This window comes from Simochromis diagramma, unplaced genomic scaffold, assembly GCF_900408965.1.
Source record: "Simochromis diagramma unplaced genomic scaffold, fSimDia1.1 OVJJ01000603.1, whole genome shotgun sequence".
In the NCBI taxonomy this organism is placed as follows: domain Eukaryota; kingdom Metazoa; phylum Chordata; class Actinopteri; order Cichliformes; family Cichlidae; genus Simochromis; species Simochromis diagramma.
In genome coordinates this window covers 22,359,140-22,386,452 of record NW_024387414.1, presented here as the reverse complement: position 1 = coordinate 22,386,452, position 27,313 = coordinate 22,359,140, and the positions used below count along the sequence as shown (strand labels likewise).

At 39.6% G+C, this 27,313-nt stretch overlaps 1 protein-coding gene across 1 annotated transcript; it reads left to right on the top strand.

Moving 5' to 3' along the window:
• Nucleotides 1-38: 38 nt before the first annotated feature.
• cdh16 (cadherin 16, KSP-cadherin) lies at nt 39-27,126 on the top strand. Its single transcript, XM_040011686.1, has 17 exons — nt 39-747; nt 846-944; nt 2,662-2,796; nt 3,060-3,189; nt 3,824-3,982; nt 5,713-5,909; nt 10,881-11,006; nt 13,049-13,199; nt 14,202-14,414; nt 14,818-14,894; nt 16,471-16,662; nt 20,994-21,235; nt 21,314-21,444; nt 21,636-21,875; nt 23,939-24,055; nt 26,136-26,252; nt 26,440-27,126. Exons 1-17 carry the CDS (start codon nt 703-705, stop codon nt 26,538-26,540), a joined length of 2,472 nt encoding a protein of 823 aa, XP_039867620.1. The 5' UTR covers nt 39-702; the 3' UTR covers nt 26,541-27,126.
• The last annotated feature ends 187 nt before the right edge of the window (nt 27,127-27,313 follow it).

The following is a 27,313-nucleotide window of genomic DNA, read 5'->3' as shown; positions in this document are numbered from 1 at the left end:
TCATCAATATTCATTTGATCTTATCGGTGCAATGGAACCTCACTGGTCACTGGTTTTGCAGGAAGGAAAACAGGCAGTTAAGCATGTTCCTCGCAAAGTGTTAACCATTAATCCACCAAAAGGAGTACAAGTGCTCAGTTTTTCCACCCAATTTAAACTCCTCTCACACCTCTCAGAGGGAGCACACGCATCATTTGGAGAAGGTAAGATGAAACATTTTTGTTTAGAGAATAGAGTTTGTTTATTAATTTTCTTTATTAATTGCATGTTCCTATCGTAATTACTGTCGAGCTACAGTATACCCACAGCTTATCTTTTGTACTTTGGAGGCTTTAATTGCAGCTAGAGGAGTTTATAAGTGATTACCATGACAATAATTCAGAGTGATTGGGTACTGCTACACAGCTACAAGATATTTGTCAGGCATTAATGATGAAATACGCTTTGTTTTTAGATTAACCTAAAAAGAAATTTACTTTTGCTTTCCAATCAAAAGTGTCTTTCTTGTTGTCCACTGTGTGGGCTCAAATGTGGCATTTAGTGGTTTCATAGGTGGTTGTGCATTTGAGTGCACGCTGTTGCTCATTTAAAAATTGCGAAATCCTCTCGTAAGTGGTGCCTCTTTAACAAAGTGTTTGTCGTGCTAAGACCAGTTGGTCTGAAATGCTATGATTATACATTTATCCCGTTTGCAGGGGGCACATGGCCGAGAGAGGAGCTACACCAATGCTCTTCACAGCTCTCATAGTAAGCAGATTTTTTTGTATTACATTAACCTTTCATACTAAGATAACATTATTGCATGAACCTTTAGCTGCTACCAAGACAATATTTTTGTTTCGCAGTGGGCAGTACTTTATACATCTGCACCATGTGCTGGGACGAATGTTAAAATTGGTGTCCCTGAAAACTACGATGGTATTTTCCCATGGTATCTAACCAAGGTAAGGCACTTAAAACTTCTTGTACTTCTTGTGCTCATTTTCCAAGAAAGCAGATGTGTTTCTCTAAACGTAACCTTTTTAATCATGGCGATTAGGTAATTATATATCTAAGCAGAAATACAAGCTGATTTGATTTCAAATGCACTTTGGTAAGAATTCTGTGTTGTAAGCGTGACCTTTCACTATTTAAAAGTCAGAAATGCAAAATTTAATCAAGATTTAACATTTAAAATCATCATTCGGTAATCAGTAACATGTTGAAAAATAAACTGATAGAAAAGGAAATTATGCTGCAAACCAAAGCTGGATCTGTGTGTTTTCCTGCACTCAGACCTGAAAGTGTATAAACCTGGTAATTGGCATGTTCACAATGCTTGTCAGGTGTCAGCCTCAGTCTCTGCATATAGTCCATCTGGGTGGCAGACAGGATGTTTAATTCATACTTGTCAGTCAGACCTCCTCTGGGTTATGCAACAGCATGAATGTTGGCATTTTATTGGGCTGGACTGTGGTGTCGTCACGTCTTGTATGAAACATAGGAATATATTTAGGCTTTGATGTCAGTCTGGGTGTCATTTTGACTCACACACAAATAGCCTGTTAATGGCCACAATGGAGGATAATAACCCCACTTTGTGTTATAAATGGAATAGACATAATAATTGCTTCACATTCGTTTAAGGCAAAAACCTTTTCATGAAGTTGCGTTCGTCAGAGAGGGCTAAACTCGCAGATTACTGTAAATACGCAGTTTCAGCGTCTGCTCTAAAGTAGATTTTTCAGACGCTGCTATATTTTTTCTTCAAAGCATCCAGTCCTCGAGTCCTCTCATTAAGCACTGCAACATTGTATGGATTTTTTGTAATCAAGTAATTTCGTCATTGGGGAAGTTGAATGGCAGGAGGCTGGTAAATAGAAATTCTAAAGCATATTTTACTGTCAATAAAACACTTATAAAAGCTCAAACAAGTCAGCCTGTTGGTCCATTCCTGCTTTGGTAATGCCCTTTCACCCACCCAGAAGACCTCAAAATAAATCATAAATGCAGTGAAGGATGACGTGAGAGCTGGGACGGGGTGAGATGGAGGCAGATGATCTGTTGTGGTGGCCCCTGAAGGGAGGTGTCTAAAGAAGGCAAAGAAGAAGTAAAGATGTCCTACTCAGTCTAACTCAAACTCTATCTTATTCAAACATAAGTACACTGTGTGGCTCTTTTGGGGCTATTTTAAGCAGATTAGCACACTTTTAACTAACAAAGCGAATAAAGAGAGACAAACCGGAGCCTCCAGATGAAGACATCGGATTTAGATTCAACTTTGAGAATTTCCTTTATCTCTTATTCAAGTATTTGAATGTTATTTTTTTCACAAGAAGCCCAAAGGAATGTTGCTGCTTGTTGGCAAACCACAGCTCTGCTTTCTCATAAGGCATATGGAACAAATGGTGGTCAGCTATTGTGGGAGCTCAATTATTGTCTCTTAGTGAACACGGCAGAGAGTAAAAAACGCTCAATTTTAACCAACTTACCAGAAAAGGATAAAACGTGAAGAGCTGATTATCACTTGCACTTTAATCATGCTGTATTTGTTGCAATGTCATCTAGTTTAAATGCAGGTGCATCTGTGTAGTTGCTTGTAGTGCATGTTTTTTCATTAACCATTAACCAGGATGACAAACTGATTGTTTTCATGCATACTTTTTGTCTTCATCCCCACAGCTTCAAAGCCTGCCATCTAATTATAGTGACCTGGTGGTAACAGGAGATGATGAGGGCATATTTGGAGTCGATGCTCAGTTTCTGTACGCCCTAAAACCACTGGACAGGGAAAAGCAGCCATCTTACTCTTTGCAGGTATAAAAACATTTCTTTTCTGATCATAGTGCACCGAAAGCAATTTTCAGTCATGTTTCGGCTAATGAATGACTTTCTCCAATGTGCCATACAGATAGTTCACATAGAAAATACATTTTTATACTCTTGTTCATCATCTTGTTCATAATGATCACGCGCTGTTGTTCAAGGCAGTTTGGGGCTGCTAAACGATTCGCATGAAAAGGGTGGACGCGGGCTCCAGCATGTGTTTCTTACAGAACATGTTTGTGTTCGCGTCACAGGTGTCCTTCAGAACGTCAGTGCATCGTCAGAGCTTCAATGTTGAAGTGTGTGTCATCGACAAGAATGACAACGTGCCTACGTTCATAGAGGAGAGCATGAGAGGCAGCGTGCAGCTCGGGCTTCTCAAGGGTACGAGAACCTTGCACTCAGATGTGAACGTATTACACAGCCAATTTAAGGCTGGGTCACATTCGTCAGTCCTGATTTATGAAATATGCTGAATGTCGTCAACAGTGAAAAAACATGCCTCATATCTCCGTGGAAACGGCAGTTTAACCTTAACATCAGTATAAATAGATTTAATAACGTTGCAAACAGCATCATTTCAATCACACACACACAAAAAGACTTCGTCATGGGTTTTGGTGATCACATTTATTTGATACAAAGGCCCCAGTGTATTCCATCTGAAGTCCTTTCGATATACACAGGGTCTAGCTCATAGTATTAACTCCATTATGTTTTTATGTACTTCTCATTTAAGAAAACCATGATGGTACATACACCTTTGTGTTGATCAGCTTTCTGTTTGAATTTCCCACAAAGGTCAACTCACTGAAGCTAATTCTGTTACTGTTTTACTCTGTCTGTGCAGACTAGGCATTTTGTAGAGTTTTCATCTTTTAACTTTTAAGATTTGCTGTTACACAACCCATATTTTTGTTCTTTTGCCTTCACATCAGCATGTTTTCTTGGTATAGTTAGGATGGAAATTGAGACATTTTGTCCCACTCTTTAATTCTGTGTCACCCGTATCTCTCAGGAATACCATTCATGCAAGTGGAAGCGCTAGATCGCGACGACCGCAACAGTCCCCACGCTGATCTGCGCTTCAGCCTGATGGAACAAACACCCAGGATTCCCTCCAGCCAAATGTTCTCCATCCATGCCGTCTCTGGGGAGGTTTCACTCACTGAGGAAGGTCAGTCTCAACCAGCCGCTGAAAGGAAATAGTCAAGATAATTTTGTGGGGAGTGTTTTATCCATAAAGGGAATCTTCAACATATATTTTCCCAACAAATCAGCATGGAGGGTCACCTAGAGTGCAGCGTTACAATGTAGGTTTAACTTTCTGCAATTTGAGAGGCCAACTCTTTACATTTATTAAAAATTGCTTTCTTATTTCTTAGGAGCTTATCGTGTAGACAGTTTGTCCTCTTGAATGATGAAATGGCATGCAGTGAATTCTAATGGACCGGATGCTCCTCTACCTCATTCATTCATCCCGTTGCTCCATTCAGCAATGAAATCAGATGCACTAGCAGTCACGCATGCCAAAGCAACAAAAGGAAGCAGCTCTGTGTTGGTATGCTGAAACAGAGAGGGAAACATGCTCACCATCATCAATGTCGAGCATTCTTGACTTGATTTGCAGTCATAAACAGGTTTATCTTCACCATCATGCACAAGACTTGCACTGATTGGTCTACTATGTTGCCAGCAATTGTCTAGATTTCATGTGCATGCATAGTTTTTCCTTGAAAAAAAAAATCCAGATATTGACTATGGCAAACTATTTTTATATCTCTTTGACAGTGAGCCTCATTATTATCTTCTTCATTGTCACAATGGAATCTAAATTGTAGCCCATGTATGAGCTGCTGTGAGCTCTTTTCTGCAGATATCAACACTGAAACGATGCACTTCAGTCCACCAGTGATTTAGCATCCAAGTGTCCAACAACCTTTAAACATCTAGTGTGTGTAAACGTTTCTAAAACACAATTCTTTTATTTAAATAAGTGATTTAAATAATTCCATATTAAAATCAAAAAGTAAATTCTCTGTAATATCTCATTTATTTCCACATGAATGTGCTTAAGTAAAGGAAATCTGTTATTGTCCAAATATGTTGTCTGCAAGAGCACAATACTCGCACCAAGTAATCCTTTTCCCCCATAAAACAAAATAAAGAATATCAGGAAATATTTTTATTATTGATATTTTCCTGAAAAAGCTGTTAGTGGTCAGTTTCTAATCATAGAGGCAGACATATGTACAGAACCTTTAAAACACTTCTGAGAAACGCAAGTTGAAGTTGTTAAAACAGGATCAAAATGTGAACATAATGAAAAGTCTTGGAAAAGCCTGACATCACAAAAAAACCAGTAATGTATAAATATTTGATACAAAAGTATTGCAATAACATTATTCAGTGATATCGCTTCTAGTCCAGCGGACACACATGCGAGAAATTCTTGTGTGCCAGTGCTATTTCTGTAGCTTTGGAATTGCCCTTTGCTACGGTTTGGCAGGAGCTGGATGACTTTCACACTTGCCGGTCCTTTCTGGCCCACGCTGATGATGATTTCCACAAGAAGAGCAGCAGTGAAAATTGCCTCCTTGATTTTTGCACCTTCTCTTTAGGCTACCTGGTCACAATTACACTTCAAGTCGGCTGTTTATGTTATTTAGCTTCCTTTTTACAAAGAAATTGCAAAAGAAGGGATAGAAGGAGCACTCAGACATGTGAGGACATGTTAATGCTTTGATTATTGGAGTGTCTTTATGTTATTATGGTGTTTGCTTGTTTAGCTTTCAGGACTTTTGCCTTTTTGCACTCTGGAAAGTAAAACATATGTTCCAATAAAGTGCTGTCTTGTAGAAAGTCTTGTAGGCTTTCTTGTATAATTTATGCCTCTGTCACCACCAGGAGCCTCTACTCTGGACCCAGAGATGTGTGGTCGCTACAAGCTCTCAGTGATGGTGAAGGATATGGCTGGGAGGGCGGATGCCTTCTTCTCCGCTGGCATTGTTACTGTTGAGGTGACAGGAAACACCTGGGCATCACCTGACCCTGTACGGCTTCAGGAAAATCTTCCGGGCCCTTACCCCATACCCATCTCACAGGTCAGACAGCAAAACACCAAAAAAATTGTATTGACTCAGCAACAGTTCAACACAAATGCACCCTGTTAGCACTGTATGCACCATCTAAAGTAAAGCCCCTTGTACATGATTTAAAAAAAAAACAATTAAATGGTGCGGCATTATTAATGCAGTAAAAAGATGTTATCATGTTGCAATCAAGCAAACGCTGTCAGTAGTGTGGTCTGAGTGAAGTGGCCTCACATTGCTTGTTGCTGTTTTTAGTGTTTCCTTCTAAGTGACCAAATACTAAATAATTGAGGCTGTTCAAATGTCATGGATCCTTTCAGGCCACCTCCTGACTGAGTCACTTTAACTCCCATATTTACTCACTCACTGCTGCCCACCCACAAACCTACCATCACTCTGAGGGGTATTACACAAATCTTACAGCTTTAAGCCAAAATCTAAACTCAAATACACAGAACATATGGAGTGCAATTTTAATCGTATTGTACGGTTTACTACAAATATTTGAATATCTTGTATAATCTAAAGAAAGGTCCAGTTCAATAGAAAGACATTCCTATTATTTTTTGGCACATTTCTCTTCTTCTTGCTGCTGTGATGTAACCTTAAAAACTACTGTGTAAGTATTTCTATCCAACTGAGACTTATTGTAAATTGAATATCTTTGAGTTTTAACACCTTTAGTTGTCCACAACAAAATATCCAAAGCCATCAGCTTGTAAAGAGACATTTGTGATTTCATGACATTTCTGATTAAATTAAGTAAATACTAATTAAAAAGCAATGAAAGATGAATTGATAAAGAAATCTAAATGCTGCAGCCTCACAAAGGAGTGTTGAAATCAAAAGTAAACTTTGATGATTGCATGAAGATATGAGTACGATTTCACATCTGAAACTTGAAATACCATGGAAAATGTTTGATTGCCATCTTTTCTTCAAAAAAAGCCAACAAGCCCACAGAGCCGATCCCTTTTTCACACTGGATTAACTCCAAAAAGCATCTTGTGGTATCTATGTAATTTCTATTTATAGGTTGGTGTCTGAGCCTGGTCTTTTCTAACCCTTTGCTTTTTATAATGTTGTCATATCTACTACATGTCTATTAATAACTCAATAATGTAACACATGGCAAAAAAATCTGCTAGCGGTGGTAGTTACCCTTTGTCAGGAAATCTTTTAAATCTACACCTGCATTTAAAAAAAAAACTAATCTTAGTTATTCACTTCCGAGAACTGTGGAAACAATGGGGCCTGCAGAGCTGAATATAAAGCTCAATCAAATTGTGAGAATCGCTTTGGCCAGCAGGTACACCGCAATACCTCCCCCTCCTCTGGTTTTCTCCCACCTCCCCCTCACACTCGCCCTCAGTCTCTCTTCTCTCCTGTTCCAACGTCCCCTGCCACCCACAGAAAACGTGTGGATTCACAAGCGTGGGCTGATTTGATTTCTTTTTTGTCATATTTTCAAAAGCCAGTTCAAATCAGCTGCAAAGTCTACAGTTTTATCTTAAAGGTTTAGTAGTTATTTATAATGTAATACTCCGGCTCGGTGACCTTTTTATTATTTAATATCAACACATAGCATCTGTGTCTCTATATGTAAACAAGGCTGTCTGGAAATCTCTCAATGAGCAGATTTCCTGTGTGTTTCTCTTTTAATTCCTAATGAAAAATGTGTTAGTAGAGTGTGAAATGAGCCCTCTTGTTCCTTTACTGAATCATCTACGTGAACACTAACTAAAATCACACAAAACCGGATTAGGTTAACATGGTGTTTAGTTGGGGGAAGCCTTATTTCGCCCACGCGGTGTTCTAATACTGCTGTGCTCAGTAGGTGGTGGGACTAACTGCTGTTATGACACATACATAGAGAATCGTGTCCAAGAACCCACTCTATACATCCCACCTCCCCTACTGTCTCAGATAAATGAAGCAGTCATGTCGGCATCTACTCAACTGTGACAAATCTTGTGTTTTACATGCTGACACCGTCCTTGGTGTGACAGATGCCGAAATCAACCTGCTGCTTAGCACGCGCTCTGCCATTGTCCTTCCCTGGGTAATAGTCAGTTATAAAAGTAAGTGTTGACTGGTGTTGTGATTAAATTTTCTGAGTCTGCAATCAGATCAAACCAAGCTTCGACTGGATATTAAAATATGCAATCCAGACATATATCAATTCGATTGCATCACCGGGGCTATGGGGATTCATTTTAATTTGTTATCTATTGCATGTTTTTCATTGCCTAAAAACTTAGATTGTGTAACGCAACCACTGAAACTACTTGAACTCAGGACTGTAATCTATTGAGACTCAAGTGGGAGTGAGGGCCCCAGTAGCTGCGAATGAATCAAAGCTCTTAAATACTTCGAACTGTTAGCGTTCACACTGGCATGAAATTTCAGTATTTATTGTGGAATTAGTTTGAGCCCCACTCGAACTCTGTCATGGCCTCATGATCAGTGAGTAATATTACAGATGATACTTGTACTTGTGGTGCCTCATCAAACATTAGTCATTAGAAACCTGATTGTGTTAAGAATAGATTTTATGGAGAAAGGTTTTTTTAAATAACTTTTCTCCAATTGACAATTGAATGAACTGCAGCACACCTTGCTATCACCTCAGTGTCACATATCAGAGAAGGCTATCAGCAGGGTGGGGAGTGTCCATGCTCCCTCAGGTGTTCATGATAAAATTTAGCTCAAAGTAGGCAAAATGCAAGGTGGTTGGGTGCCCATGTCAGTATTGTAAAGTGATGGCTTTAGTGTTGTAAAAATAACAAAAATAAAACAGTGTTACAGGCATAGAATGGTGTTTTTCCATCAGCAAAGTTATTCCCAAAGAACTATTAACAATAAACTTTACATATCACCACACGCTGTGTAATCTTGAAAAACTGTGAAGAAATTGAACAAATGAAGAACAAATGTCATGCAGGTGTTAGACCTGAAAAGACTATCTACAGTAGATGAACAGTTTCTGGAAGTCATGTCCTTGAGAAATAGGAAAAAAAATCAGTAGAGATGTGACACAGGCCCTGAAAGAGGTATCTGGCTCTGCAGCTGCTCCATCTATAGTTCACTGAAGCCTTACCAGAAATTGTCCAAACATGGGCCAGCACAGGACCACCAGTGTCTATCCAACTGGCCTTGTGCTGGCCCATGTGTGGGCCACCCCTGGCAAACCAGGTCTAGGCCACCAGAGGGCCGTCATTCTTTGCGGTATGTGTGCCACGTGTAATTTGTGTGCAGCCATGGGCCAGTTGTAGACACACTGCTGGCCCTGTGCGGGCCCAGAATAGTTTCAGCTCTGGTCCAGGTGTCAGCCTAATGTGTACCTTAATCAAGCCATGTAATAACAACATGTGCCAGAACATGCAAAACAGTGCAAAAGTAACATAACTCTGTTCAGACAGTGAACGGACTGATTCTTATATAGCGCTTTTCTAGTCTCCCACGAAAAGTGCTCTATACAACATGCCACAGTCACCAGTCACACACTTTCTCTTAACTGAGTGCTTCCTAACTACATTCATACACATTCACACTCTTGACATACAGACTGAAGGAGCCAGGGATCGAACCACTAACCTTCCAATCAGTAGGTGACCTGCTCTACCTCCTGAGCTACAGCCAGCTACTATAGCAGTATAGTATTGCAACATGGCATTTGGGTCTTCTAACTAAAACAGAAAAATAGGAACATAAATAGTGCCATCATTGCCAGACCTGGCGCACATCTGGTTGACATACACTCTGCCAGCTTGAAGCCCAGATCCGGGCCAGACCTGTTTTCTATGGGCCTGGGCCACATAAACCAAACCACAACTGAGCCAGATATGGCATGCCATCACATAAACAGTGCCATCTATGCCAGGCCTGGCCCATATCTGGATGACATCCGTCTTATCATGCCAGAAGTCAGCCAGCAGTGCCGGCTTGATACCAGATCCGAGCCAGACCTGGTTGCTATGTGGGAAGGTGGCCGTACCAAATATTGATTCATAGCTTGGTTTTGCATTATTTACTGAATTTCAATGTTTGCACATTTCAAGAAATCACTGCAACTATTTTGCATTTTTGTATATAAAACATCAAGGAATGAGGGGTGTCTCAAGACTTTTGCACAACACTTATCTTCTGTCAGCTTATTAAATAATGAGAAACTAGCTTCAGCTTTATTATTATAACATTGCCTGATTTGGGAGGTTTACTTGACGTTATTCAAGTACTGATTAGCATCATGCCCCAAGTGCTGCCAAGAGGCGCACAGCCACTCTTGACCAAGCTCAAACACAAGATATCACAGAGACAGCACGTGCTTGGAAAACTGAAACATGGATGGAGGCAAAACAGATGATTTCATAGATGATTTGTATATAACTCTATACAAAAGAGTCAGTGCTCATCAATCACATGTCTTTAAAGTTGCAAGGTCTCAAAGCACACAATAACAGTGAAAGGCGGCCAGCTGTGTGAAGTGGCTTCGTGTATACAGAAGCATTGCATATGGGCAGTTATATCCAAAACAAGGGACGAGTGTCTGACAGTGAGTTGAGGAGATGCACATGCCCTGGGTTTGCATCAGCTGTGATACAACTGGGCTCTTGTCCTTGTTGGGTGCTGTTTGATTGCTACTAGGGCCCTTTCAGCCCATCTGCACAGCCCTCTGTTAGGGGGTTGTAAAGCAGAGTGGAAAATCCCCTTCAGCCTTCATCGTTAGTTTTGGCTGTGCTCTCTGTTCCCCATCAGTGTCAGCGCATTTAACTGGCTCCTTATCATGTAAACAAATGGTAGCTTAACTCGGTATTTATACATCTTACACGCTCGGTCGCAAAGCTTTCTATGTTTACAGTTTTTCGCTCAATTTTCCTGCTGCGCCCAGATAAGAAACCATATTCGCATTTAATTCACTTGCAGATATGTAAAACTGAATACTCGTAAAATGTTTGTATACATTTGTCTGTGCTAATTTAGGTCAAATGGAGTGGCAGTCAGGCAGAGTATGGTCTGGAGGGGGAGTTTCCAGAGATGCTCTTCACCATCAGCAGAGAAGGAGTCATTTATCTCAATGCCCCGCTGGACAGAGAGACACAAGACCAGGTCTGTGATATGAGCCAAACATCTCCAGCACCTCATAATAAATGACATTTCACGATTAGAGTCAAAAATGTCTGAATTAATTCCTCTATTAAAGATTGAGCCCTTTATTTCAATTTCTGAACCCACAGTACGTGAAAACTTTGATATCAAAGATGATGTGTGTTTGTCAGCTGATGTGTTTATAAAGACTGCCCTGATTTAAAAACTCTTCATACAGGTGCATTTCATTTATATTTAAACTAGCAGGATGATGTGATTCATTCACAAGTATTTTCACCATCTGATGACAAAATTATTAATTCAAAAGCTGAACAATGAGAAGTGCCAGGCTTATTGTCCCTAAAAGGGTTCTTATGTTGTTCATTGGAAGAAAGTCCCTGTTTTTAATTAACTCTCCTATTACTTACAACTTAATGGCTTTTTTATTGTAGGAACCCTGGTACACATTACTTCAGCAAAGCTGAGCACTGAGTCACAGCCTAATTACAAACCAAAACCTGAAAAGTGCTCTATTCATTAAACATATTCTGCCTGTGACAAGAAGATTGTTGTATAATGGCTTTAAAGATCGCGAATCTGAAAGTCTTCATTGCAAATCTGTCTCACTTTAGATCAAAGGAAAGATCATCCTTTGTATCAGGATTACAAATTAAAGTCCATGTGTTTGCATTTTGCTCTCAAGCTTTGCAGACAACCTAAACTCCTGTGAGCTTTGAATGACTCAGTGAGCAGAATATTCTGGCACAGATGCACCAAAGAAAAGCACAGAAAGACTGAGCTACAATTGGGTGATGTGATTATTGTTAAAACGCAGTGTTCTAGCACATTACCCTGTCTTTTTCTTCACTGACCTTTCAGTGGAAGTTTGAAAATGATAGTGGAAGTTTAAACTGGTGTCTCATGGGTTTAATACAGTCTCTCACAAACAGGAAGCTCAAACTGATATGATGACTTCCCCTTATATTTATTCAAGACTTTTTTTACACGTTTTTTAAGGTTATATATATTAAAGTATTTACGGAAAACCAACAAGGCTTTGAAAAAATGTAAAATGTTGTTTGGTGTACTGCTACCACTGGTAAAATAAGTTAGAAAAGAAACATTTGTATATTTGATTTTAAGAGTTGTGAAAAGTGCTTAAGAACCACAAAATGCCAGAAGACTCTTAATCTGAATACAGCTTTGCGCTAGTATTTAATAGTAAATAGTATTTTCTTCATTTTTGTCACTAAGTTGTTGAAATCTATTCTACATACTTTTATACATACTAAATACCATTCAGGAATTGCAGTGTGCAGTTTTTTTTTTATCAGTGTGTGCTAAAATATCGGACTTTGCACAAATGCTGAACATCTAATATTTATCTAGCCAATACTTAAGACATTTTTGAATGAATCTGTCCCAAATTCCATATTCTGGTTCATTTTGATGATAAGAAAGATCAGTGAAAATTTCAGGTTTTTGTCTTTAAAAGTTTTTGAGATATTCATGTTCAAACATTGTTTCCAAAACAGTCTGAAAGTGAAAGAATTTTTCAAAAAAAACCAAAAAGCTATTTGAATGAGAATCAGAATCATCTTTTATTTGTGCACACAGACATCGAATGTGACTTCAGTTCCCTTTGCTTTCTTCAAGCAAGAAAAAAAAATTCATAGCACTCATTGTATATGTTCACTGGACCATAACATTCTTACACAAATCTGAAATGGTTGAGCTGGAAATGTGCAAAAATTGGCTGATATGAGATGAGACAGAAACTAGGAAACCAGAATCTCAACAAAATCCGTGAGTATAACCAGGATCAAAAAGTAAATGTTTACTCGTATTGCAGAAATGTATCCTATCATGCTCTGCACAGAGGAAGACTTTACAGTCGTTAGTAGTCTACTGGGCATGTAATCCCTTTTTTTTGGTCTGCTGCTAGAAAGTTAATGGGAGCGTGGGTCGCGTGACTCTTAAACCACAGTGTTAAGGGTACCACATGTGACCAGATATTTCCCTCTCTGCTTTTTCTTCTTTTTTCACCTTTTCTGCTTACTTAGTTTCATATCAGCATTGTGGTTGAGCGTCCCGACGGTAGGGAGATTGCCAAACCTGTGGAGCTGAGGGTGATGGTGGGTGACGCTAATGATAACAGGCCCACATTTCCACAGGCACAGTACCATACTGTGGTGAAAGAACTGGCTGCTCGAGGTAACATATAGGTTTTGGGTGATTTTTTTGTTTGTTTGTTTGTTTTCACTCATGCAAGTCCTACTAATCAGATTACAGTGGAATATTTAGATACTGCATCACACAGGCTGTGTGCTTTGAGACCACACACCAATATCCAAGGAAGAACAATACTATTTCTTTGGCCAAAATACAATCTTGCATGTAAAACATCTTTAAAAGAAACTCGTCTTACAAATTATGATGATAATAAAGCAACACAGTGAATTTGAATAGTCATTTTCTAGAATTATTTTATACTGTTTCACAGCTTAGTGCAAAAACACAGCCTGGATGCAATGTTGTTGTGATGAAAGGGTGGAGAGCGCCAGATACATTTTGTGAAAGCAGATTGGGATCTTTGCCAGGACACAGGGGAAGCACCAACACCCCTCCTGTGCTCCTAAAAAGCACACGGTGGGTTGTAACGTATCAGGTCCTTGGCATAAAAGCTTTTGTTGGTGCTTTAAAACATTCTGATTCGGGGAAATGAATTACACAGGGCAATCTGTTAATCTAAATGGAATCACTGAGTGAGGATTATATGAGAAAGCTATTGTTGTACTCTCTCCCTATTTTAAATCAGTGTGCTGTGAGACTTGTCATTTTAGCTTCTCTTGTTATTACTTGACAAAAGAGTTAAAAGAGAGAAAAGAGAAAAGGAGAAGTCAAACTTGAAAAAGATTTGAAATTTGCCAAAGAAAAAGAGCATGTACATAATAATGTATATATTGTATATGCATTATACATATTTTTTAAAGATAAAATGTAAAGATAATTTTCAAAATGGTAAAATGGTCAAATTCTATTTGTGGTTAAAAAAACAAAACAAAAAAAACATGGGTTTTTTTGTTTTGTTTTGTGTTTTTTTACATTTTTTAAACAGTGTAGAAAACCCTTTTTTATAGAGCTAACTGAAAATATCTTCTGATGATAAATCAGAGAGCCTCCTCCTCCTCTTTATTCATATATTTTTTCCTGCAGGGACAGAAATCCTGACAGTGCAAGCGGCTGATAATGATGACCCTAAGACAGACAATGTGCGAATCTTCTACCGCTTAGTCGGACAAATTCCAGAGAGTCCTCGTGCCCTCTTCAGAGTGGACCGTGACTCAGGGGTCATCTCGGTCCAAGCGGATAGTATGGAGGGCACGGCACCGCAGTACACTCTAACCATCACTGCTGAGGATGCCAAAGGTGACTATGTATAATGCAAAATACAACCTTAGCTATAGCGCAATTTTCATGAAAAGGTGGTGTTTATCTTGTACTTTAGGGAGTTAAAGAGAGGCAGTATAGCAGTGATACAAACAGGTACATCAGAGATAATTATATATAAAACATTTCATCTTTCATAATGACTATAATAGGCAAAAGTTAATTACCTTTGTGAGCAAGTGTGTCAGTAGCCTCCCTTGAGATTTCCAGGAGATGTATATATGTTAGCCTCTAGGGTGACAGATGATGTGATCTGCATGACTCATGGACTCAGGGTGTGACGAAGGCTAACATGAGGTACTTGCTGTTCCTTCAGCATTCTTAATTTGTGAGAAGGGCTGACCTGAGTCACTAACAGAAGCTGTGATCCTGTCCCTGGCAGGTCTGAACAGTTCCTGCACTGTGGTTGTGACGGTGCAGGATGAGAATAACAACCCACCGGTGTTCTCCCAACACGAGGTACGAGAACACGTGTTCAAACAGTTACTTGCGCACAGAGATTAAGACGCCTTTCACGCATTGATCTGTTTGGGGCAATATAAACAATAGCTTTGGAAAAATAGCAGGCTAAACATCATCTGTGGATTTTGGACTGTGAACGCGCTTCGCAGGTCACTGATCTAATTTTCCTGGCGGGGAACTAGATATGATACTAATCTCAGGCTTATATAGATGGCATTATGTTATTGGAAGACTTTTATTTGGCTCTCTGTACTCCAAGTGGACAGTGTTTTTAGAGTTTAATCTGATAAAGCTTTCTTTAGAGACAAATTTCCACTCATTTATTTATAGGTCAATCTACAGCAGGCTACATCACGATTACACAGCTCCATCCAGTGTCGTTAACATGGCAGAAATTGTATAAGAAGCAGTGTTATCTTAGCCATTACAATCTCACAGAAAGTTCTGTGAGGATGGCATCATAAATAATGCAACTCCAGGCCCACTGTGTAATTGGCCAGTGGTTTTCTATGAAAGAAGGTTTAATTTTGGTCAAGGACAGAAACCAGTCGACTGCAGAGCCTTGACATCAATGTCCAGATCAATCAAAGATTTGACATAACACCTGACACCGTGTTATTCTTTACATCCACGCCCAGTGTAATGGACACTTAGGGATTTTAATCAAACAGCTTTCAAACATTGTTGGATGATCATTACAATGCTGTTAAAAACAAATGCACACTTGCTTAGATAATCGCTACCACAGACACACAAACACAGAGGTGGAAAATGCTCTTGAACAGGTCACGCCTGAGTAGTGCAGCTTTTTCCATGGCAGTGCAGCCCTATAGGAGGTGATGTGGGAGGTGAGTGGTGACAGGACTGGGTTCAGCAACCCTGTGGATGGGGTAGCCAGATCACAGGCATGGTTGCTTCTCTAGAGGACATCCAGGAGTGGCAGATTAAACGGCTGTCTAAACACAGAGAGGTTCACAAATAAAGGTCAGCTCACACCAGGGGGGCAAGAGGGGGCAAATGTATATTGTCACATGCAGTCACCCATCGTCTCAATAGAAAATTGGGCAATCGGTCATCACTGGCATTTATTGGTGACCGCACAATCTTAACATCAACAGCTTGCTGGCAAAAGCTGCAGTGGCCTTGACAAGAAATAAATAATCATTATCATTATTTAGCATTCGCTGGGGCTGTTATTGCAAAGCCAGATTCATTTATATAACACCAATTCACAACACCTGGTGCCTCAATACTAGAGAAAAAAACCCCAACAATCTGTATGTCCCTCATGATTTCCCGTCGTCACCCCCTTCGTTGCGCCCCTGTCAAAGTTCTATTTTTGGTGTGCCACCATATTTTTATATGGCCGCCCCTATAAAACTATTCTAGAGGCACTCCTGCAGGGGAGGTTTTCCTTAAAGAGGGTCAGGTCAGTGAAAACTAGTGTGAGCTGAGAAATTTGAGATCTGCTTTTTTATAAAAATGCAAAATGCTTCCATACACTTTTTCACTTTTTTAAAAGATAGTCTTTTTCTTCTTAGTGATCATTCACTCTGTGTTTTCTCGCCATCAGTACGGACCCTTTCACATCCCAGAGGATGCCCTGGTGGGTACGACAGTGACAGCTGTGCTGGCGAGGGATGCAGATGTTCGAGGTGGAGACAGCTGGCAGGTGGACTACCGTTTAGAGTCTGGAGATGAAGAGGACGTCTTTTCATTAGTGACAGATAAGCAGACCAATGAGGTCACACTTGTCCTCTCGAAGGTGAACAACACCAAATACACTGAAGCTCTACACTCATACATTTGACTACCAAGATCAGCTAAAAACATGATTCAAGGTCCATCAGTCTGAATGAAACTCCTTTTTTTTTAAATTTTTCTGTTTTGAGAGGAGAGACAATACAAAGATCATTTCCTCTTAGGGACACAGATATTAATGCCAAGGACAATTTTTGGCATAGCTGCTTGTATCTGTCCTTGCAGCATGTGCATGTCCTAAGAGATTATTCACTCACAGTCACAGAAAACTAACCTCATTTTATAAATGCATGATTTTAATATCACCCTATGTAGATATTATGCATTTAAAGACAATTGGGAAAGGATTTTCAGAAATGTCAAAATTTTAGTCCTGCATGCCTAAAATAAAAAGAGTCCTGCACGACATTGGCGTAATCTCTCCTGTCCCCAGGGTGCATCACCCTTCGCCTGCCTCCTATAATCCTACAGGGCATTTTAGGGAGGCATGTGGTGTCTGTGTGTGTATACTCTAATGGTCTGCACTCTGTGAGTGGCCAGGCAGGCGACAGTCTATTATTTTCAACCTCTTGTGGGAGTTGATGAATGTGATTGAACCGTGAGCTGCACAGGCCCCTCTGAGATAAAGCAGAGCATTTCCAAAAGCTAAAAATGGATCTCGATCTATTATTTCAGTTTAACAGACAATGGCTTGTTTTCAAAAGTGATGTCATGCAGTTTAAATTCCTGTCTCTATGAGTAGCTCTTACGTTGACCTTGTGAGATATCACTATAGCGAACGCTGCATCACCAGAAAGGATACTGTAGATTAGTTAGCTTACCGTAGTAAAAATTAAAGCTTAAATCTTCCACAAGTAAAGCCCCAGTGGATTAAAATGCACTTAAGCAAATCCTTTAATTCACCAGATTACAGGGTGAGGTCAGCACTAGAAAGCAGAGAGATTTCATTATTAGAAATTGCAAAGCCAAATGAATAATTAGATTATGTGAGCAGATACTAATGGCATTTTACCACACAGGCTGGAGAGTGAACGAACTAAGCAAAAGTGATGGGATCAAATCAGTGTGGAAAAAATTGGTGACATCGCATTGAATGAAAAAATGAATCATAAAAAGTCTTTAAAAGAAACTGGAACTTCTGTTGAAATTAACGTGAGACTGGGCTTTCAGAGGTTTGAGTTACTGGTTTCATAAATATATATACACTCAATGGCCACATCATTAGCTAATACCTGGTTGGACCTTCTTTGACCTTCAGGATTGTCTTAATTCTCCACGACAAAGATTCAACAAGGCACTGAAAGCATTCCTTAAGTATGATTTTGGTTCATATTGACATGACAGCATCACACAGTTGCAGCAAATTTGTTGGTACTGCATCCATGATGTAAGATCTGGTGACTGTGGGGGCCAATTGAGTAAAGGGAAGTCAACGCTATGTTCAAGAAACCAGTGGCCATAAAAGGGCAAACATTTTCAGCAGCGATACTCAGGTAGGCTGTAGCACTGAAGTACTAAGGGGCCCAAATTGTGCCAAGAAAATATCACCACACACCATTACATCACCACCGGCAGCCTGAACTGTTGATACAAAATAGGATGGAGCCATGCTTTCATGTTCCTGTTCAGTCGAATGGTACAGCAGAAACCCAAACTCATCAGACCAGGCAATGTTTTCTCATTTTCTACAGCATATCCAGTTGAGCCTGTGGGGATTGTAGCCTCAGTTTCCTCGTCTCAGCTGACACAGTTGGCATTCACTGTGATCTGCTGCTGTAGCCCATCTGCTTCAAGGTTTAACAAAATACTCTTCTGTATACCTTGGTTATAACGAGTGGGTATCTGAGTTACTGTTGCCTTCCTATCAGCTCAAAACAGTTTGCCCATTTTCTTCTGACCTCTGGCATCAACAAGTCATTTTCACTCAGAGAGCTCACTGGATTTTTCTCTTTTCCAGACCATTCCCTGTAAACATTACAGTTGGTCGCGTGGGAAAATCCCAGTAGATCCGCAGCTACTGGTTTACTCAGACCAGCCCATCTTACACCAACAATCATGCCACATTCAAAGTCACTTAAACTGCCTTTCTTTCCCATTCCGATGCTCAGTTTGAACTTCAGCAGGTCGTCTTAACTATGTCTACATGCTCAAATGCACTGAGTTGCTGCGAAGTTTTTGGTTGATTTATTTCTGTGAATGAGCAGTTGAACAGACGTCTCTATTAGGTGTACCTAGTAAAGTGATCGGGCATTGTATAGTTATGTATGTGTGCAAAACAGTTCATTCTGACCAGCCTCACTATTTTTCTTACTCCAAGAGAGACTAAAAATCTATCTCGCTATCTGCATAGCATCAAAACTATCTAGTAAACATTGTTATCCCTTCAAGAGTTTCGCCTGTAAAGACAGAAGAAATAAACGGATGTGTAAATGTGTAGTTAAATGGTGATACCCTTCACGTTTTGAAGAGAGATACAGTACTGTTGCTTTTACAGTTTTATGTATATCAATATGTGTATCAAATTATTACAAATACACAAATGTGGTAGACATTGATGTTTTTGTGAAACATATGAGGATATTTATTTTGGTGGTGTTTAAATATTGTGTATTACTGTAATTTAAGCTAATAACTATTTACAGCAAGAACATGATGCTACTGTAAAGGCACTTAATTCAAAAAAGAGTAGCATCATCAGGTGAGTAACGCCAGGGTCCATACACATGATCTCATGCGCTGACACACACTGAGCAGTTTGGTGTGTCACTTCCAGTTAACAGCAGTACTCATCTATTCTCCAAGGTGTGCGTTTTTTTCTCCCTGGTAACAAAGACACGTGTACTCAGCAGGATGATGTCAGGCAGTGCCAGTTTGCCGATGTCTTGTTTTATGGGGAAAAAAGAAAACATGTTTACTGGCAAATCCTGACAACAAAAACAAGCTTCAGGGCAGGATTCAAAAGATTACACTGAATGAAATCAGTTGTGCCCAGTTGTAATAAAGACTGAGGGATGGGATTCATTTTTCCTTCAGCTGGGTTGTTTTGCCTCTAAAATCTGTAAAATCACAGTCTTTTTCCATCTTTTCATCATCCCACTGTGAAACTATTTTTTAAATCCTACAATCAGAGTCAGAAGGTTCAAGTTACTATTTTAGTGCACAGATTATGGTAATCCTATCACTGTGAAACTGCTACTTCCAATATTTGGACCTATAAATAGCACATGCTGTCACCCCAGAGGATAAAACAAAGTTGTTAATATTCATGGCTAGGTTTTTTGGGTTTTTTTAAATTATTATTAAATTAATTTTATCCCCTTTCATAAATTTAGAGAATGAAAGTCTTAACTTCAACAATAAAGCAGTGTGTTCAGTTTATAATGTACTATCTTTTCCACTGTCATGCCCTAGTTGCTCAAACAGCATCATGGAAAATCTTTCACTGGTGGCTCACTGAATCAATTGTTTTTTTTTCTCTGTATCTACACTGTCTAGAAATATTGTAACACTGCCAGTAAATCCAGTTTCCTTGGACCTAAGATAAGGGGACTAGACACACAAGGGGGGTGTACTGTGTCCCTCTCCTGCTGGCAAAAAGGACATGCTGTTTTTTGACTCTCTGTTTAGTGTGGTTACACTTGAACCTTCAAAAATAAATCTACTTTTATCACATTTAGGCTCATATGAAAGAGTAATGTAGGGCACAGCATCAGCAGTGCCTGTTTTAACTCAAGGACCAACCTGGAACTGAAAAAAAAACCCCACTTAATACTTTTAAAATATATCAATGCCTGCGTCACACCATACGACGCTTAGGCCTGGCTCCAGCACCCCCAGCGACCCTGAACTGGATAAGCTGAAGAAAAGCAGAAGAAAATGGATGGATGAACAGCATGTAGCTTATTAAACAGAAAAGTTATTATAAAAGTGACTGAGAAACTTGGGCTTGAGTGACGCAGCTGCAGTGAACAAACACCTTTACAGAGAGTCCTCGTCATTGATTTGTTTCATGTGAATCAATACAGAAAAGGATAGACCACACAAATATGTCTATCTCTTCTTTCTCCTTGCATTTATCTGTATTGCTGCCATGCTTCATCCAGTAATCAATATTCTTGATTTCTTTCTTAATGATCTGAAATTGGCTTTCCGCTCACTCTGAATGTGATTGTGTTTATTGCTTTCTCTTTCTGTGAAGTTTTGTTTACGCAGTACTTTGCAAATTCTGCTTCTTCTATTGTGTAGGTAGTTGTCTAATGCACTGTTGTGAGTTAAATTAAGTAATACTTAAATAACACTTTGGGAAACTTGTTGTGTGCACGCATCTTTTCACAGGTGTTGGACTTTGAGCGCGAGAGTGAGTACATCCTCGTGCTCAGTGCCCAGAATCCAGTTGCCTTAGTCCGTGGCCGGTACGGCCCCGCATCCACAGCAACGGTCTCCATTTATGTTGACGATGTGAACGAGGGTCCGATCTTGTCTCAAAGCCATTATGAGGTGACTGTGAGAGAAGGGGAAGAACCAGGACGGGTTATTGCCACCATCCGAGGTTACGACCCCGATTCTCACCCAATAAGGTAACTAATTTAAGCTGGGAGGGGTGTGAAATTCCATGTTTTTAATTTTACAGAGCTATGGATGTTTTCCTGGTACAGATATTCTCTTCAAGGCGACACCAAGAAATACTTTTCAATTGGGAAGTATTCTGGTGAGCTAAAGACTGTGCAGGCCTTGGACAGGGAGGAGAACAGCACGTACACCATGGAGGTCATTGCAGTGGATGGACGTAAGATCATTTCCATCATCGAGTATGCAACACAACGGTTTGATTAAAGGCAGACTCAGTTTCCAAGGCATAGATATAGTCAATTATTTTTTTCTTTAAGGCTTACTTCATGTCTGGGGAAACCTGATGTTCATATGTTAAAAAGTCTAGTGTACAATAGTTTGGTTTTTTAGCATCTTTTTACATCTTAGGAAACTCCTCCCTGTCTGCGTCCACCCTGGTGACTGTCTATATCCTGGATGTGAATGACAACAGTCCAGTGCTGGTAGGAGATTACTCCTGGAAGTACCTGTGTACACCTCGTTTAGAGGACCAAGCTTTGGTGCTTGCATCACGGGACAGTGATGGACCGCAGCATGGAGGACGACTTAATTTCTCCCTCCGCAGCGATGTCACAGTTCGACGTAACTGGAAGCTAACACCTATTAATGGTAGGGTGAACACAAACTGGGTAAAGGTCCAGTCAACGCATAGCATACAATGTGATTCACAGTGAAAAGACAGGCGGAATAAATAATGTGCTACTGCTAGAAGAAACTCCCCTAAGCGGCTTCTGATAAATTGTATGTAACCAAACATACTCAAAAAAATTAAAATAGTTTTTTTCTACCTTCCAAACTTGGACTAAAAGTTGTTCTGTTATCTTTTTTTTTTTTCAGAAAGGTGAAGTCAGATGATTTTAGTTGCCAACATGGTCTGAAAGTGAGCCAGAGTGGATGTAACAGTGAGCTCAAATAGGCCCACAAATCATAACTGAAAAGAGTCTTCACTAAGTGAAATGAATCACCAGTAAACCCCCTTTCCAAAAGTAACAAGTCAGATTACCAGCCTTGAAAAAGCTCTATCTAGTAACAGTAGACGATGTGAGCCAAAGCTGCTGACCTGAGTTCTGGAAAAATTAGACCCTATCAGGCAGTTTGTGAAGGTGTACGTGAATGGTGTGTCTTTCTTGTCTGTGTAAATTGATAATATGCTCTGATTAATGTCGAGCATAAGGAAGTTAATTTGTTGGAGAGGACAAGTTGTTGCCTTCAGGCCAAATGGATCTTGTGAAGGGGATAAATCGAATTTTGAATACAGCCAGTGGACATCTAATTTTCCACAGTGTGCCAAATGTTTTGCATTATTTTTCTTACATGAGTCAAAATCAGTGAATTGCCATCAAGAGTCGAGATGTGCAAAATGCCCTGATTTATTTTCTTCCTGAAAAACATCTCCAGTCCTATGTCAGATGCTAGGTATAATATATTATAATTATCCTTTTTTTGTAACTGCTTGTGTTGTGCTCACTGAATACAAACTATTTACTGCAATGACGTCTGTCATTAAGTCATTCACACAGCTCAACCGCTTCCCTCTCAGTTTTTTTTTTTCAGCCTTTTCACTCCCCTGTTCCTGTTGGTATTGATTGAGCCCAGCTGTAATTATATCTTGTCTGTAATTTCTTTCACGTCACCGCTGGTTTCCTGCCAACTAATGGAGCCTAAAATAGGAATTTCCCAGAATGCTTTGCACCTGGTCATAGTCAGTAATGGTTTTAGCAATAAATGTGCGCTTTTGTCTGTCTGATTTTGCAGCAAACTTGTCTATTTCTTTATTTTCTTTTAAATTACGATTACATCAACCTCCAGTGAATGAAAGAGCAGATCTGTGTGTGCATGAGTAGTACAGCCATTCATCTCAAGTCTTTTGGGAAGCTGAGTGACAGTTCTTTTCACCGAAGTCATTCAGTTAATCAAACGGCATGTTCATGTTCCTTTTTCGCACGCTCTTAATGGCTGTTCATTGCTGTAAGGGGAAATGCTTTTTCATCACAAGCTTTCAGAATAGCTCTGGTCGGGGTAGGTGGCTGGTCACACTTCGAACTTATAAAATGTCACGTCAGATTTGACACAGTGCAGGTAGAGGATAAATAGATCGGCATTAACAGCCTCTGCAGAGGTGCTGCACAGGTCATGTTTCCCTCCCTGACAAATGGAACATGAAGGGGGATGATGCTAAGGTGCAATCGGACAGTTTAAGACTATCAGATAAGAGTTCAAACAGCTTGATAATATGCTTCTCTTTACAGGACAGGGTTCTTACGTCATGCAGCCAGGCTTGTGTTTTAGCCTGATTTACAGAGATAAGATAAAGAGTCACAGGCTCCAGACCACTCCATACAGAGCCCCATCAGAGTCTTTCTGCTTGCTCTTTATTCATACAGTTGTATGGATGTGTTTGGCCTGGGTTTTTCTTTCTTCGGTTATTAGAACTTAAAAAGTACTTGTATACTTGTTGTATGTGATCATTCTTTCATAAAAATAGTTGTTGTTGATCACTTTTGGATGCAACAGAAAAATAAAGCTTTTAAATTGAACAGATTTTCACAGCTGATAAGTACCAGGTTCATTTGTTATTTTGTTAAGTCATCATAAATGTGATGTACAAATGTAATCTATAAAACAGTCTCTATCACTTTTCTGCACCAACTAACAAGTGTTTTGTCCTTCAGATACTCACACCAACCTGTCCTTAAACATCCCATACCTGCCCCCTGACGTCTACATCGTGCCCTTCACCATCTCTGACAGCAGCTCTCCTCCCAGGAGCACCTTCATACACTTGCCAGGTAATGCTGACACCTCTGCTGATAAGCTAAAGCGAGTACATAGAGGTTCTGGGACAAGAGTGCTGGAACAATCAATAGAGATCAACCCCAGTGTGCCAGCTTGTCCTAGCGCTGCTCTTGTTTATTAATGATGCAATGGTGCTTTACAAATGATTTTTCCAGGCTCGTGATTACACAGCTCTCTTAAGATTGTGTTCTGCCTAATATAACCATTCTGACATTTCATAACACAACATCACACATCTTGCACACTGGTTAGGATAAACTACAGTCACATGAAAAAGAAATTTTTCACATGAGCCTATGCAGTACTGTGGAAAGCTAAGTACATCTCCATAGTGCTGCTACTCAAATGCACTTAACTGATCATCAACACATCTGTGCACCGTTATAAAAGCACAGGTTTTGCCTGCTTGCTGGTCTGGAGAGATTACATGTGTGTTAATACAATGACACAGACGTACCAGCAAATTCCTCCCATGGTCAGACTGGGCAATGTTATGAGAAACTCCAAAAAAATGCAAGAACTAAAACTCTTCTAAATATTGATGTTCATGACAGTACAATTCGAAATAAACTGAACATGTATGGCTTGTTTGGAAGGTTGCTGGGAGAAAGCCTCTTATCTCTAAAAAGAACATAGCTCAGCTTATGTTTCTGCACTTCGTTTGAGTAAACTCCAAGACTTTTGGAACTGTGTACTTTGGAGAAATGAGCCCAAAGTGAAGCTGTTTGGCCATAATGCACAGTGCCACATTTGGCAAACACCAAGTACAGCATATCAGTACAAACATCTCATACCAACTGTCTAGCAAAGTGGTAGAGGGATGATGATGTCAAGGCTCAGACTCAGACCTGGACTCAAACAGAAAGGTAAAAGTTCAGCAGGATTATTGCTGGTTTCCAAGTAAACAATGATTTATGCAAGGTAGTTGTGTCTGAGTTGAGCTGGTGGAGGGGCAAACAAAGATAGCCACAGATTTCTCCTCGTGGGTAAAAACCACTCGAGGCTCATCACAGGGAGTCTCAGGACTGGGAGCATCTGCACAAGGGACGACCAAAAGAGTCAAACACCATGGTAAGCGCAATGATTTGGCAATGACTGAGGGATTTCTTCAGCCTTGAGTATCAGGAAAGCAACAGCCAGTTGCATACAGAGGAGGGAAGCACGGCAGAGCCTCCCCTCTAAAACAAACTGATAGAGTTAAGCCATACACACAATACACACAGAAAGGAGAGAGAGGGAGAAAAAACAGGACACAACAGAGAGGAAATGGCAGGTTGGCAGAGGAGGACCAGGGGATTCACGACAGATGAAGCATTCTAGGGTCATATGTGACTAAAACTTGGTCACAAGACAGTGATCCCAAGCACTTGTCTTGTGACCCAAGTCCAGACTGTAACCCAACTGAAATACTGTGGCAGGACCTTTAAGAGCGCTGTACATAATATGTGTAGCAATGCGAGAGACTGTTAAAGTCATACAGAAAATGGTTATTTCAAGTTATTGCTGCTGTGATTCTACAAGCTGTTGAATCAATAAATTTTCCCACAGGACTACATGGAGACCTGTGAAATCTTTCTTTTTCACACACAATATAACTGGAGAAGAAAATTTTGTTTATAATTGGTTGTTTTGAAATTATCAAGTGACTCCAAAACTTTATGCTCCTCACAAGCAACTAGATAAATTTACTGCATCTTCAATATGTGCTAACATAGTTATTTTCTTTTTCAAATGGCCAGTAAGCCTTTAAATATGATAGGTCGGGATTAGAAACATGAGTAATGGTTGCTGAAAATGAGCCTTTAAATCCCTATAAAGATAGTTACAGGTTAATACACCTGCACTATCTTCATAGGGATGTAGTTTCCATATATGATTCCTTGCTTGATATTTGACTATCTAAATCCACTGGTTATAACATCCAGTATTTGTATTTATAGTAAAAATGTTACTGCATAACCTATATTTTCTCAAGGAATCACAAGACGACACATCAATCCTGAATCAAACCCTGTTTTGATGTGTTAAGTATCCCTGATTTGTGAGTTGTGTGTTTGCTATCTCTCCTGTTAGTGACTGTGTGCCCCTGCAATGTCAGAGGAAACTGTAAAATGGCTGCCAAGCAGCTGGAGGGCATGCCAACTATACAGTCTGCAGTCAGCATTTTGCTTGGCACCTTTGCAGTCATAGGTAAGCAGGACAAAAGCTGTTTGACTACTATTAAAGTCTATTTAAAAATAAGTGGGAATGTAATATATGCCTTATTATAAAATCAAGAAAAGTAGGATTTAATCATCTTTGAGAGGTCTTGGAGTTGCATCTAAACTAGCAATAAAACTGTGATGTAAATGCAGTGTTGGATTTTTTGTCCTTCCAGGAGTGATCCTCATTGTTGTATTTGTGAGACTGTCCTACCAGAACCCCAAAGAGCCAAGCAAGACTAACCAGGAGAGAGTTCCCCTTAAGATGTCAATCTAACTACACTGTATTGTCCTACTTATGGGACAAACATGACAATCTTGTTTCAGGGCAATAAATTCATCACGTGACCGTGAATGTCTTTAAAATGAATGTACACTTCACTTGCAGTTTTAAGTTCATATGTATGCAAACTATGTTTTAGTTTAGTCTAGAGCTCTGATGTATGTTATATGCTTAGGTCTGTGCTTGCACATGATGTGAGTTTATCTTCTAAGTTTGTCTGTCTTTTGTTATTGCTGTAGAGCGGTTAATATCTCTTAAAATGGTGCCCAGTTACTGTAACAAGAAAAGTTACTAATTGTGCTGGAAAATCTCTCTAAAACATAAGAAGTAAAAGATAATGTTACATGAAAGAGTAACATTTTTCTAAAAGGGATTATTTTGTAACATTGATCTTACGCTTTTGTAATTTGTAACACGTTACTCATTATGTTAAACACATCTGATCATAAAATTATGATGCCATTTCTTTGAATCTTATAAAAAAAAAATTGCTGGAAATACAAAAGTGTGGGGAAAGTGTGCCTCTCAATGCTGACATGTGATTTTATGTTACTTAACACATGAGTAGAAATAAAAAATGTTTTAAGTGCTGTATATCTGCATAATTTATTTACACCCCAATCCAGAATGCAATCATTTGCAGATCTTATAAATACAAATTTTATTCACAATACCAGAAAGAAAACATAACAAATCTTTAAACTGAGACTTTTTACTATTGCATGAAAAATATTAGCTCATTTTGAATTTGATGGCAGCAACATGTC